We start from the raw sequence: 14,205 nt of genomic DNA, 5'->3' as shown, positions 1-14,205 counted from the left end.
CATTGACTTCACTCTCATGTAACTAAATCTTTGCATTACCAGAGGAGCTACTGCTCCTCTCGTCTTCCATAGTCTTAGACTCAGATAGGACGTTAAACCAATCAATCAATCAATCAATCAATCGCAATCATGTTATTTCAGGGCGGTCAAATTTGTCAAATAAATAAGCTACCATAGTTGGTGTCCATTTGCAGCATAGGCACTTGGTGGGTCTATTGTTCCAATATTACTGTGTACATCCATTTTCCTATCGCCTAATGGTGTTGATATACGCCACCCCTTCAGCTCTGTCTTTGTCCTTCTCGATGTAACTTTGATCCGCTCTAAAGACAAAGTTCGATGTGCTGTTTCCGTACTGCGGCCACGTGTCGATGTTTGAGACTACGTTACGTGTCAGCAATCAATTGATGTCGGAATCGCATGCGACCTACTGCCATGGCCGTTCGGATCCAGATCGTGTGCGAACGATGCCCACATCCTGATGATCAAGTTTGAGAGCTTCAAGTTTGCAGTACTGTTCCCAAGTGGTGTGATCTGCTGTTCGGTGTTGCCGAACACAAACGGTATCTATTTAAAGGTTAGCAAGAACGACATGCCAAGTGAAATGCCATACCTCAGAAAAGTGATTGACCCCTATACTAGCTGGTGTAGTATTAAATTTGGGTGCGTCCCATCTGTAAGAGTAGACATTTTCGACGTAGTCACTCATCCTTTCTGCTAGAAGCCTCCTTGGCGCATACATCGTTAAGTCGGTCGCGATGCTTTGATATCGTTTGTATTGCAACCCGTACTCGGGCCATGTCCTGTTGCCCCAACCATATGGCTCTCCCAAAGTCGGGTCGTTGGGGTAGAGCTCGAGTATGCGGCGAGCTTGCTGTTCATCAATATTCCATCTCTTCGAAGTGAGCAATTGTTCTATAGCTTGTGCGTCTGTGTTCACACCGTTCACACCAAAACCTTCGTCTGTATTTGTACCCAAGATCAAGGGGATCTTTGCAAATCTGCCACTGAGTAGCGACTCTTGACCGTATCGAGGGACGAACGAACCGTCGATGACATGGAACCATTCGAGGCCAACGTATCCGTAAGGTGCGATTCTCTCGTACGGGACTTCACGCAGGCACTGCAGTGTGTTTGTCGAATTCGAGCAGCCGACCGAGGCAGTCAGGTTCTTATACATGCCTTGGTACCAATCCGTCCCATTCAGTGGCGCGCCTACCGCACCACCGCTCTCCAGTATAGCAGCACGGAAAAGGCCATCGTTTTCACCGTCGAATGCATTTATGTGGTCACCAACCGAGTATGCACCTGCGCTCTCACCCCAGATGGTGACCTTTGCTGGGTCACCGCCAAACGAGGAGATATGCTTATTCACCCACTGCAATGCGAGACGCTGATCGCGTAAACCCAGATTCTGTGCACCTTCTGCATTGACCTCGTCACTCGAGATGAAGCCAAATGCGGCCATGCGGTAGTTGATGGAGATGCCGATGATGGGCTTGTTGTTCAGCACCGACTGCTCGACCACGTAGCTCATGTTGTATCTAAGGGAGCGTCAGACTTCCAAGCAATGACAAGATTGTGAGTTCTGTGCTTACCGTGGGTCGCTTGTAGCACCCTGTTGCCATCCTCCACCGTAGATCCACAACAGTACTGGTAGGTTCTTCTCATTCGTTCGTGGTCTTACGACATTGAGGTGCAAGCAGTCTTCTCCCAGCTTCGTCCAACCCTCTTTGACCAGCCTTGTTGTATCTGAACCATAGCCTGTACAGTCGAGACCATACTGGGTCACATTGTAGTGCGTCTTTGGTGTATCATTACTCAATTTGGCGGGAGTGAAGCGTACTGGCGTTGGCGCATACTTGATACCCAGGTAAAGATCTTGCTCAAACCCAGGAAGGTAGCGACCGTGGAAGATACCTGCCTGCGACTTCACGACTGGCTGTTGAACAGCAGCAGTAGTGAATACAAGACCACAGGACAGACTGAACAACAGAGCCCACATCATGCCGCCCAGTAGTCAGACAGGAGATGATCCGAGGCACACGCTGGGCGAGAATGGGGACCCGCGGCTGGGAATTTAAGTACTGTAAGTTTATTGCTGAAGTGGGCATGCATCGTGCCAAAGTACTTATGCATCATGAGTGAGCACCGCGGAGAGGCGCGCCAGATATGCATTTACCCCCAGGTTTGCAGCTTGACTGAAGTGGCGTCAGGGGCAAAGATGACAGACGGACGAAGCAATACTCTCAACCCCATGTTCCCCGTGTTTAGGTCCGGGGTAACGTCTGGGGTATGGGGAAAGCCAAGAGTTGCGCATTTGCAAGATCCACCAATGGGACGCTCGCGAACCAGAGCTTCGCAAGGCTTCGTACGGCACTTGGAGAGATAGACCGTTGCCTTTATCCGGAAACCACGACGGATATGTGCGCGCTACTTCTGCATCTGATCATCTGCCTGTGCGTTATGTCGCTCGCCTATGTCATGCAGAAATCTTGCTTGTGGCGCATATTCGCTGTCACGAGAATCCACCAATTGACTAAAAGGCGGCCATAGCATTCTTCGAATATCTCTTCATGTGAAATATGCATCTTGGGCTCCTGACATCGCATCATTAAAGTTTTGCGTGAACCCCCAGGGTGCATGGTAGCGTCGTCGGCAAGCCACAGGATTACACAACGCTAGCACATAAATGTTCGTCGCGCTGTGACTGTGGATAGCTCACAGCGATTCGGGGTAGATTCGACAGGTGTCGTGATGGTGTAGTGCTGCAGGAGAGTTCGAGGATGCCACGTGGAACGTGCGTGTCCCATCTCGGTCAATTTTGAGAAGCCGTTGTCCACCACGTCATCGATAATTGACAACACAATGAACCTCGTTGGGTGAGCATCTGAGCACCATGCCAGTGCGCCAAAGTGCTTTGAAGTGTCGGCAATGTAATAATGCATTCACCCGTAAAGCCCATATATAACGCCAGTGTCTGCTCCAAGCGGTTTTTCAGGACGTAAGCAATTATTTTGAAGCAGAGATTTGGATTGAGCTCAAACAGCGCAGCGATACTCTCATCTGTCACCAAGCTATCCATACGCAACAGAAATGGCCGTAACGCAATGGTGCAAGGAAACAAGCCTGCAGGTCCTGTGTCATTGCAAAGATGAGGTGTGATGGCGGCGATCCATGCGCTCGACACGGTTTCTACGTTGAGGAGAAAGACTAATCCGAATGACTAGCATCGACGGGGCTGCTGGGGTCGATGTTCGGCCTTTGAATTAGGTCCAGCCGTGGGCGACCCAGGAGCTGAATCAATGCAGTCGACGGTATGTGCGACGAGATCCACCAACTCAGCGCATGCATTTCTGCCCTCGACCATCAACAATGCTATCGATGCTGCTTCCACGAACAGAGGCTCTGAGCCACAACATACGATCCTACATCACGTCATTGCGATCTGAAGAAGTGTCGCTCTACAACTACTCTACTCTGCCGTTGGATGGCAAGTCAGCGACAACGAGATGCAGCTATCACTAAACAAGTTGGACAGTTGTTTACAATTACATCAGCCCCGGACTCGCAAGTGCCTCTGGCATGCTCTTCAAATCTACACCGTATTAAGTGCTGTTCGGCACTCAGTATGCTGTATTCCATTATCATTCTGCATCACGCTTAATTACATTCTTGTAAATGACGGACTGGTCCAGCATCCCAAGTCAACAGGGGACCTTGTCGGCTTAGACAAGCTGAAAGACAAGACTGAAAGAGATGCATGAATTCAGAGCGAGGAGCGTAAGATGCCGCACATCACTGGCATTGGTCCTCTACACAGCGTCATCAGTCGAGACAGGTTATTCGCAGAGGCGCACAAGATCCTGCAAGCTCAGGTATCGTGGTGAAGCATTTCTCGAAGCATCGCACGATGCTTTTTGCAGATGCCGCAGGGTCAGCAACCATGCAGTCAACTGGAAGCAGATATATAGACGATTCAAAAAGGGTATTCCACTCCTGGTAGCAAGATAATCTGAAGGACCATTGGTATCTGGCTTTGATTCGTTCCTTCAATCTCCAATAGACTATTATCAAGTTTGACTATCCATCAATGGACCTTGTCTCTATGCAGAGACTTCGCGGACGTGCGCACGGAACCCACTTCCCCCGACCCCCATCGTAAATGTGTCGAATTGCTCAAGATCAGAGTCCGTCATCGTTTCATCTCTTCCAAAGCTGAACCTCCTCGCCAGTATAGCCAGCGTCAAAGTAGCTTCAGCATATGCGTGATTGATCCCGAGACCCAGCCTCGCCCCTTTCAAGAAAGTAATAAGATACTTCTCCAGATGCTTTGCATCATTAGTGAGCCAGCGTTCAGAATTTAAAGCTCTGGTATCAGAGCCCCAGGTCTTCTCGTCAAAGTGCACTGTGTAAGTGGAGATATCTACCAAAACCTGATTTGTGATCAGTGACAATTATAGAGATCGGAGAGGAAAGACTTACACCAGGTGGGATGACATTGTCATCGACGACCAGTGAATCCGCACCGGCACTTGCTTTGGGAACTATACACGAAAGGCGCCTGGGAACCGGCATCGCGTAGCGAAGCACTTCCTTCACAGAGGTAGATTGGGGTCATCAGCATCAAATTCTTTGTTTCACGTTCGAATACAAACAAGATATGGCAGCTGTTCGTTCTTCACCTAATCATAGTCTTGCTCTGTGCCCAGACCAGCCTCCTTAAGTTTCTCTTTCAGCTTCACGAAACGCTCAGGCGTCTTGATCAACTGTTCAAGCGCAATTGCAAGCGTATTTGCAGTCGTATCCAAACCTGCGGCCAGAATATCTATAGCATCAGCCAGCAACTCCGTATCGTTTACATCCAATATCTTGTCGAAGATCACTTCGTGATCAAGTTCCTCCTCCGTAGTCCTTCGCTTCTTGTAAGCATCGATATTGTTCTTGGTCGTGCAGAGGAGACGGTGGAAGTACCGAGCCGGGCCGCTAAACTTTTCTGCGATGGATGTCGGGATATTGGTGATAAGCCATCGTACAATCAAGTTGTATTGAAGATCCTAGAAAGACTCTGCGACCAGATCGAAGGCTTGGAGAAACGGTGCGGTGAAGGTAGTCCTGCCGGACTTGGTGAGAAGGCCGAATGATTTACCGAACGCGACTTGGGTGATGAAGTCGACCGTAAGGCACCTAGATTCACCTTAGACAACTTCGAGCTCGCAACCTGGTCGTGCTACCCCACTGAATGCATGGTACACGTCTTACGCATTTGATAGTCGCTTGCAAAGATGGTCACCTTCGAGTACAGGATCTGCTGCATCGACTGAATCGATGACTTCGAGAAGGAGTTCAAGGCCTTCCTCCGCTGGCGGCGCAACTCCAGGTCAGCTCCACGAAGATAGTGTGTGGAGTATTGAAGACATCGTAAAACGACTTGTCTTCGTCAAAGTCCGATGCTGGGAGTACATGGTATGATACGAGGTCGAGTCGCTGAGGTCAAGCTTGTTTGGAGCGATTGGGAGCGAACGCGTGTCTGATATGGCCGTCAGCCAATGGTCGTTGTGACTGGCGCGGTGGAACCTACTGTACTTCTTGTGCAGTCCCTCGAAGGTCTCATGTCGGCCTTGCTTACTAACGGAGTACAGCCACAGGGTTGAGATAGCAGCTCGGCGTGGGCTGGGAGAAAATGCCAGTGGATGGAAGTAGAGTTGGTAGACAGTTTGAACAATCAGCGAATCTAAGATGAAGGCAGCTGAGTAGCCTAACACGCTCAGGTTGAAGAGGGAACTTGCATGCAGCAGCATCTTGAGTCTGACTCGGCCTCTCTTATTGCTGTCGAATGTAGAATCAACTGCCGTACGCTTCGTATCTTCTTTACTTACACTCACTTGGCGCACTGACGATACATGATTGTCCTGATAGGGAGTGTGTACCCGCCGGGCTAACGTACACTAGCGGCCAGCGGAGTAGGCTGGCCTATTGCGAGTAGGTCAAACACCCATCTTATGTTGCTTGAATATGAGTTGCAGCGCAGGAAATGCGAGGAACGTGGTCGGGATCGCTCAAGGTGTTCGTACGAGAGGCGTCATTTACTACCGACTGCATATCCGTCGCTGCTTTGTCAGTCCTTCTTGCCCTTGCGGGATCGTTGTCAAACTACAACTCCGTGCCACCCTCATAGTCAACCTAAACATTGGTGACCTTATTGATACCCATGAACCTACCACCTGTCATGGGCATACAGTCCTCGAGCACAAATTCCTCGCTCTCGATATTCACAATCTTGCGCTCAGACGTCGAGCAGAAAGTGTACTTCGACTCATTCCTGAAAATGGCACTGCCTATTGTCGCAATCGCTTTGGAGCCATGGTCAGCATCTATTGACTTGTACGATCGGCGTGTGCTGAATAAGCTGGTCTTCCAGCTGGACTTCTTGTCGGCGACATGATACAGTGGACGCAAGATGGGTAGAGATCCGGCGGTGATGGCAAGACTCGTCTCAACCTTGGACCGGATGGCGATGGGGACTGTGGCGTAGAGAAACTCGGGGTTCCTGAACGTTTGAACGTAGGCTGAGCGGAAGATGACTGCTGCTCTTGCACTGCCGAAACCATTAGTAGGTGCCATGCTTCGAGAGGCTTGAGACTACCTACATGCACGCCATACTCAGGATAGGGACAAGACCGATCTTCGGGTTCTTGCTCATATTCAAGCCTTTGATGGAAAAAGACCGGAGGGATCATGAAGCTAAGCTGCGAAAATAGCAGACATCATATATGTAAAAGCTACGATGATGTCCATGCTGATGCATGTACCTGTTACGCTCAGTGCTCGCGTCTAGAAGTAAGGGACGGGATTGCACTGGAATGTTGCTAGGAGGCCATAGACCAGGCCCATAACGATACTGGTGTATATGACAACGTGAGTGATGAAGCGGTAGAACTTTTGTGTGATGGGTATGTAGCGGAGGACCGAAAGGCCAACAGAGACTTTGGCGTCAATCATGGTCAGGCAGTACGAGAAGTAACAGATCCACCAGAACTGGAGGCGAGGGAAGTCAGCCTCGGAACGTCCTTGGTAAGTGTCTCAAAAAGTTTAACATACCCTCAGCGCCATCATCATACTACCAGGGGTGAGATCCTTCATGAGCCTCCCAGTGCCCGTAGAGGCACCTTCAATAGCGCACGTTGATTTCATGGTGTGCATCAGCTGAGCAAACAGCATCCACCCATCATCCCAGCCAAAAGCTCTGACGATGAATGCGCGCACATAAAATCACAACGCTACAGCTATATATGCCCTAGAGAGAAAGAACCCCTCGATCTGATTACATCTGATAGTCAGATACAAGGTGATCAAGTTATGGTTGCAAACCTGAATGAGCTCGGTGGCACGATGTCCGATCGCCACGGTTGCTTTGCTGAATCTGAAACGAGTGACGGCAAACTTATGTGACGGAGCAGAGTCTCGAAAGGGTGAGTTCGAGCTTTGTGGATTATGACAGCTCCGCAGCCTTATATCCCAGAGCGAGGTGCACGGCAGTGTACCGTGATCGACACACCATGAGTGAGGCCCCTTTCGCCGTGCAGACATGCAGGATGCAGGATGCAGGGTGCCGTCGAGCCCTATTCACACACCTTTTCTGCCCTGCAGCTTTGCTCGATAGGGAGCCACGGCCCAGCTCATCGGATTTCGAGAGCGAATCGTAGCTTTCTGTCAACATTGTCAACCTGCTGAAAATATGAGTCGACAGGCATATGTGATGATCGTGTGTAAGGATGCACTCTACCATGTCCTCGGTTAAAATAGTTCTTTCAGATGAATATAAGATCCCCTATGCCCCTCCACATCGAGTCGCGTACTTTGCATATCGCACCTTCTGGGCAGAGGGTAATGGTGACGATCTATCTGCTCTGACCCTTTCGAGTTTAGGCTCGGGTATTAATGCGGGCCGCCCTCATCCGGCAGTGCAAGCACCGAATTCATGGTCGAAACTTTGTAATGACCCCTACTGATTTTGACTTGTGACCATGGTGAATGTCACTGCTCAGAAAACGTTGTGGTGGATCTGCGCAGCCTGTGCGTGAGCGTTGCGTCTTTCGTCTGATCATTTCAGGTCCTCTTCAGACGTTTCGCTTGGTTTGTTCGTGATGTCTGGTGGTCACTCTGGATTAGATGTCTTGTGCGCTGAAGCTTCCTGTGTTTACGAGGTGATCTGCCAGACGGCAGTCGTAGTTTGCTGGTCGGCATCGCGGCAACTCAGGGCCTCATTTCATGACGTGGCGACTTCCGGTACTAAGCATATTAGCAACTGAACAATAACGTCCAGGTGCAAATCTTCCTGCAATAGCAAAGAGATTGAGGTCCAGGCAAGAAGAGAGCTGCAATGCAATGCCGTGCCCTATTCGGCAACGGAGCTACCTCCGGTGTCAGTCGGCGAGCACCAGATTAGATCAGAAGAGTAAGGTCGCCCAAAGGTTGTAGAGTTTGAAGGTCGGCAGGAGCTGCGCTTCATTATTGTGCCTTTATACAGTGGTTACGAACATAGGAAGAGCGGCTGGCCGAACAAAGGTAGCGCACACTATCGTACAAGTAATATCGTCTCTACAGTGCTCATACACCGTACCTGAACTCTCGCACCTTCTTCTGGTAGTAATAAGTCGCGAGCAGCCCCGTAGCACCGAGCGCAATCGGAACAGGTGCCCGTCCCCCCGTCTTGATGATCCTTGGGATCGCTGATCCGAGCAAAACTACGCTGTTTCCCAGCGCAAGCTCTGTGCCGTAGTCCTTGTTCTCTCTGATCAGGTAGCCTGCCAACGATGTCAGTGAGGGTTGATTGAGAAGTTAGCCTTGAACAAAGCTCACCAGAGTAACCGTAAGAGGCACCGAGCACAAGACCTGCAACGAGAGATGGTGTTGAGCGTGTGCGGAGGTAGCCGGCTGTTCCGCCGGCCGAAACTGCATTGTTTGTCAACGTTTGGACCTCTAGACACTATGTAAAGCGATGTGCTTACGAAGGCCAGCGAGCGTGAAAGATGGGTGTTCTGCCATGGTAGTTTAATGAGACGAGATCAATCGGTGATGCAAATGTGAAGAGATGATTGGCAAGGCTGCTTATAGAAACTGTGTTATGTAATTAGCACGTGCCTCGGTCTTCTCCCAGAGCGAGAGCGAGAGCGATACCATGCGGTGTCCAGCGCGAGCATCTCAAAATTGATCACACTAGGAAAGAATGATGTTATATTGACTGAGTAGATCTTTAAGGCTGCAAAGTGCATCTAGGGTATCTTGCTCCTTGCCATGCATACTCAAAACCAACACTTGACGAGACCAAGAAGCAACTAAAACGTGCACCCATTACCGTCATACTAATGCGAGAAAATGCACACGAAAGGATATTACCAGTCCTGCAGCAAATTGATATCCAAAGTCGGCGACAGCGCAACGCAGACCAGACATGCTAAAGCCACCAAGCTGCTTGTGATCTCCGGTCGCCGTAACAACGCGGCCAGTGACTTGGCTGGACCGAACACATACTTATGACTAACAGGACGCTCGATGAGGACGTGTTTCTCGCTCGGCGTCTCCTTCAAAGCCTGTGCTACCGGGTTCTCGCTTTGAGGTGTTGCAACCTGAGCGGAGCCGACCATGTCATCAAGCTCGTAGACGACTTCGGCGCAAAGCTGGAAGATGTTCTTTGCTTCTTCGATGACATCCACCCTCTCGTCAGGTGCAAATATGTGTTCCGCGTCCTCAAGTCTGAGCTTGAACTCAGCCTTGATATCTTCGCCGTCGTGAGCGCCAGGGAAGTGCCAGAAGCTCAGTCCTCTCTCCTCCAGGCCAGTGCCGTCTTCTGCACTTCTTGCGGGCCAAAAGCCGTCACCAGCTCTCAGCAGCCCTGCTCTTATCCACCTTCCGCCAGAGAATACGGCCATGTAGAAACACCACGCATACGCCACTAACGTCCATGGCCTCTCATGTACGCTCTTTCGGATGTGTGTACAGAAAGCTGCTACCTTGTCGCCAGGGTATTTTGCAAGCAGAACTTCGAGATCTGTGGGGTGCAGACCAAGCAGATACTCGAGATCCTTCTTCAGACGCCCAGAGCGGGGGAGCCCCTGCGGACGCAGTGTGGAGAGGAAGGAGGCGAGCTGTGGCGACGGGCGTGTAGGTGCGCCGAGTGTGGATGTGAAGAGGGAGGGCGAGTCGTAGGGGTTTACTAGGAGGTATGAGAGCAGCGGCGATGTTGCTTGACTGGCTGGAGAGGGATCGAATGTAGATTCGGACGATGAGGTGGGGCGAGCATGGACGCTTATTAGGTCTGCCCATAAGCTCTCGAAGGTGAGGTAGATGTGCGCGAAGTGTAGGAGGCCGGTTGCGTAGAGGGTTGAGTCGGTCGTGTGTGATGGTAGGCCGAGGGGGAGGCGGCTTGTTATCAGACGGTTGAGGTTGGTATGTAGTGTGCTATGCATGCTGTGAGTATACGCAAGATACTAATCGATCTAATTGTCAAGCATACCGTGTTGCTGCATTGATCTCGCCTGCCAAGGACACAGGCAATCCTCTGGCGCTCTCCAACATGGTCAACGATGTGTGGTACAGTCTACAAGCGGTTGTAACAAAGGCGTTTCTTGCGCAGCGGCGCACAGCTTCTCATACGCCCTTCTCAACGGTCGACTGCAGAACTACCGTTTTGAACCCCTTAGACCCAGCGCGTGCGTACAGCACACGCGCATAACAGCCTGAATGTCACGTCTCGTGGTAAACTCACACGGTGCCTGGACCGAGCGGTCTTGCAGGCAGACAAGCAGCGCGATCTCGATCGGTTGATGGTGTCATTTTGTCCCGAGGCCCTGCACGCGGCCTAGATGCAAGCGAGTGGCGTTCGAGACGTCAGGGATTTATTCGCCACTGTGGAACACGACCTGATGAAGGCAGACGTTGACCGCGTGAACGTGACGATGGAGTTGAAACAGGATACAGAGAAGAGAGCAGGATGATGGAGAAACGTGATCGTCAGGGTTCGCGGATGCGAGCCGTGGATCATGGGGCGCTGGGCATGTGGGAGGACTGCGATTCGCGGCTAAGGCTGACAATGTAGAGATCAGGGGCCGTGCTGTTCGGCGCCGAAGGGAGCAGCTTGGCCAGACGGACCATGAGTTGTATTGTATAAAAATGGAAGGCGTGCAGTGTTAGCAGCATGTGCTCTCCAGCTTATTCCAAGGGGAGCAAGTTCTACCGGCGCTGGCGTACTCAAATAGCGTGGAGAAAGACCAGTCGACTTTGCGCAGGGACGATGTCTGATGTGAAGACCAAAAGCACTACAACTGTGGATTTACTTCGTATATCATGGACAGGCATAGCGTAAAAGCTAAACGTGGGCTCTACCATGGTTTCATATACCAAGATGTCACACGCCTCATTATCTACTGTGTTGACTTGTATACCTCCAGGCTGTGTCCCCGCTAGCTTGTACTAAGTGAGACGTCGAGTGAAGATACAAGAGTATAGTTATGACTTCAACATCTTTCTTCGAATGCTTTTATGTGGCGGAAATACTCATTTGCATTAATTTTCCATCTATAAATTTGGTCGACATTCCGCGGTACAAGCCCACATGTACCCCAGAGTGAATGCTAGCGGGGTGCAGGTGGGGCGGTCGATTGAGCTTATCGATAGCGGTACGCACGGCCGGTATTCCACCGAGCGCAGTCGCAACATCCACGTCAACGTTTCAGCTCTCGGCAGTCGACCACCGAACAGCAAACCACAGACACTTTGACAGCTCCCAGCACTTCTGCCGCCGGTGAGAGCTGTTGTAGCCTCCTTCCTCATCTTACATCGCGGCCATGTCCACCCGCGGGCAGTTTAACACCAAGAACCCTACCATCAAGCGCATATGTGAGCTCAGCCCTCATACCGATACCCCTTGCATGTTCCTAACACGATTCAAGTAAAGGAAGCCTCTGAGCTCTCTATTTCTCCCTCTCCAGACTATCATGCCGAACCGCTAGAAGACAACATCTTCGAATGGCACTTCACAATTAAAGGCCCAGAGTCCCCTTCCGCATATGCCGGCGGTATCTACCACGGACGCATAATACTGCCGCCACAGTACCCTCTACGACCGCCAAATTTCCGATTTCTCACGCCCACGGGACGATTCGAGGTGAACCGTGAAATCTGCCTGAGTATCTCTGGACATCATGAAGAGACGTGGCAGCCAGCCTGGGGCGTGAGAACGGCGCTAGTGGCGATCAGGAGCTTCATGGACACCGATGCAAAGGGGCAGCTGGGTGGTATTGAGTGCAGCAAGGATGCGAGGGAGAGGATGGCGAGAGACAGTGGAAAGTGGATGTGTGCTGGGTGTGGGAAGAGCAATGCTGAGATCATGAAAGAGAGAGAGCAAGCTGTCAAGGAGATCGAGGAGAAAGAGGGCGGGAGGAAAGAAGAGGAGGTTCCTGAGGAGCTGAGACTTGCCTATCGAGATGAGTTGGGGCAGGAAGGGGAGGCTGAGGCTGGAAAGGTGGATAAGGGGAAAGGCAGAGCTATCGAGTCAGAGGTGCAGCAGGATGCATCGAGTCGACCTACAGCATCAGCTGCGCCAGCAATTTCGGCACGAGCGGTAACACCGGCGGCATCAGTTGCGCCCACCCCAAGGCCCACAAGGACAGTACCAGCTACACCTCTACAGCAGATAGTCCAGCAGAGCCCTGACCGTTCGCTTGCCTGGATTGACACCTGCATCTGGGGCGTCATCGCCATGTTGCTCTTCATGGTCATTAAGAAGTTGGACATCTTGTAGGGTCTGGCGTGGCTTTGATGTTGTCCACCGGTCCGACAATTATTCTTCTTGTACTCACAGCGAGCGATGGAGTTGTCAATATGGGTTGTTTCTTTTCGTATACATTTCCAGGTCATCAACCATGGTCTATGGCCCAATGGGCCCAATGGATTCAACTGCATCTTTTCGCAGACGTCTCTTTTTGCAACCTTGTTCAGTTCTTACGGTTTATGCAGGATCATCGACGACCCAAAGAGGGGGCAATGACGGTGATAAAAGTGAAATCGCACGTCTACATGGATCAGCGATTATCGATGGTACTCCTGTGGCTTTCACTCACGGTCGAAGCAGACGCATGGACCAAATGGCGAGAACAGCTCCTTCCTTCACCTTGAATGCCAGCCTCAACAACAAAGCCCCACCCTCGCGTCCGCCTCCTCACAACATACACTGGACTTAGCCACCTGCACCCACAAACAACCCAGACTTCGACCACATGCCCACCCTGGTTATCACAATGAGTGTTCTGCTGCCACGTTGCTCGCTAGTCTTATCTTCGGTCACATCGACGATGGAGTTTAAAAAGTTTTTCTCTACCACCTACTCAGTCCATACCCGACACGATGGCCAGTACCGCGCACGAGAATCACACACCCAGCCTTTCGTTGATTCTCAGACGTAGCAAGTAAAGTCACATTGCCGCCAGCATCAGCAAAGTCCATTCGATTCACCGACGCCGCAGTATAGACGAGTACTCGCCAGCATCTTCCCATGATGAGCAGTCTAGTACGCGATTACTGGAACTGCAGGTAAGTACTGACCATTGCGAATCGCTCGATGTACCATTGACCTAGACCAAGCAACCCACATGCGATACTGCTCTGTCCACGACTTCTCCAGCACCGGGCGCCTTTGAGCCCACGGGCGATTGGCCCCTGGTCACTACACCTACAGCACTCAGCCCCGAGCTCGAGCCGCCAAAAAAAAGTGCGATATTGCTCACTCGGCCATGCCTTTATCAAATAATGCGAGTGATATCTTCGACAAAGTATCCACTGGCGGTCTGCACCATCCCAGAACTAGCGACCAGCAGATCCCCTAGTGGACGAAAGTACCACCCACGGATAAAGCAAGCAGCCAGTCCAAACCGCCAATGACACCATTGAGGGCTACCAGCGCCGGAAGCTTATCACTGATCTCGCCTATCGGGGCGTAACTGAATCGTGAGACTCAGATGTCTTTGCACTTGAGCGGCTTGACCGATACCTCATAAGTGACCGAGACTTGACTCTGAATTTCGATGGAGTCCAAGTCCAAGCAAGTCAGCTAGGCGTCCCTGAACATAACTGGATCGCCCGCTTCAAACCTGCACGATCTGTTCTGGCACTCGCGGGACGCAGGCTCTTGGGCGGCGAGGATTGCGA

The 14,205-nt window shown here is 51.2% G+C and overlaps 6 protein-coding genes across 6 annotated transcripts; 1 reads left to right on the top strand and 5 right to left on the bottom strand.

Annotated features, from left to right (window-relative positions):
* Positions 1–247: 247 nt before the first annotated feature.
* Positions 248–2,005, bottom strand: BU25DRAFT_339368 (alpha/beta-hydrolase; the record flags this gene model as incomplete). Its single annotated transcript, XM_033702769.1, has 4 exons — positions 248–381; positions 432–567; positions 614–1,544; positions 1,599–2,005. 4 exons carry the CDS (start codon positions 2,003–2,005, stop codon positions 248–250), a joined length of 1,608 nt encoding a protein of 535 aa, XP_033562788.1.
* A 2,101-nt stretch (positions 2,006–4,106) lies between these two features.
* BU25DRAFT_430877 (cytochrome P450) lies at positions 4,107–5,801 on the bottom strand (the record flags this gene model as incomplete). The annotated part of the gene is made up of 7 exons (XM_033708628.1): positions 4,107–4,436; positions 4,486–4,592; positions 4,715–4,986; positions 5,068–5,197; positions 5,263–5,385; positions 5,432–5,530; positions 5,582–5,801. The coding sequence occupies 7 exons, from the start codon at positions 5,799–5,801 to the stop codon at positions 4,107–4,109; spliced, it is 1,281 nt and encodes a 426-aa protein (XP_033562787.1).
* A 1,033-nt stretch (positions 5,802–6,834) lies between these two features.
* BU25DRAFT_457890 (uncharacterized protein) lies at positions 6,835–7,194 on the bottom strand (the record flags this gene model as incomplete). The annotated part of the gene is made up of 2 exons (XM_033710149.1): positions 6,835–7,038; positions 7,102–7,194. The coding sequence occupies 2 exons, from the start codon at positions 7,192–7,194 to the stop codon at positions 6,835–6,837; spliced, it is 297 nt and encodes a 98-aa protein (XP_033562786.1).
* A 1,296-nt stretch (positions 7,195–8,490) lies between these two features.
* Positions 8,491–9,080, bottom strand: BU25DRAFT_410140 (uncharacterized protein). Its single transcript, XM_033706213.1, has 3 exons — positions 9,014–9,080; positions 8,863–8,960; positions 8,491–8,807 (listed from the first exon to the last, which is right to left on the bottom strand). The coding sequence occupies exons 1-3, from the start codon at positions 9,046–9,048 to the stop codon at positions 8,611–8,613; spliced, it is 330 nt and encodes a 109-aa protein (XP_033562785.1). The 5' UTR covers positions 9,049–9,080; the 3' UTR covers positions 8,491–8,610.
* Positions 9,081–9,223: 143 nt separating this feature from the next.
* BU25DRAFT_410139 (heme oxygenase-like protein) lies at positions 9,224–10,994 on the bottom strand. The gene is made up of 2 exons (XM_033706212.1): positions 10,517–10,994; positions 9,224–10,461 (listed from the first exon to the last, which is right to left on the bottom strand). Exons 1-2 carry the CDS (start codon positions 10,576–10,578, stop codon positions 9,396–9,398), a joined length of 1,128 nt encoding a protein of 375 aa, XP_033562784.1. The 5' UTR covers positions 10,579–10,994; the 3' UTR covers positions 9,224–9,395.
* Positions 10,995–11,565: 571 nt separating this feature from the next.
* BU25DRAFT_38344 (UBC-like protein) lies at positions 11,566–12,961 on the top strand. Its single transcript, XM_033704280.1, has 2 exons — positions 11,566–11,898; positions 11,952–12,961. The coding sequence occupies exons 1-2, from the start codon at positions 11,847–11,849 to the stop codon at positions 12,800–12,802; spliced, it is 903 nt and encodes a 300-aa protein (XP_033562783.1). The 5' UTR covers positions 11,566–11,846; the 3' UTR covers positions 12,803–12,961.
* Positions 12,962–14,205: the final 1,244 nt, after the last annotated feature.

The sequence above is a fragment of the Macroventuria anomochaeta genome (genome assembly GCF_010093625.1).
Source record: "Macroventuria anomochaeta strain CBS 525.71 unplaced genomic scaffold BU25scaffold_13, whole genome shotgun sequence".
Classification (NCBI taxonomy): Eukaryota; Fungi; Ascomycota; class Dothideomycetes; order Pleosporales; family Didymellaceae; genus Macroventuria; species Macroventuria anomochaeta.
The sequence above is the reverse complement of the archived record's forward strand: the minus strand, read 5'-3'. Positions and strand labels throughout refer to the sequence as shown.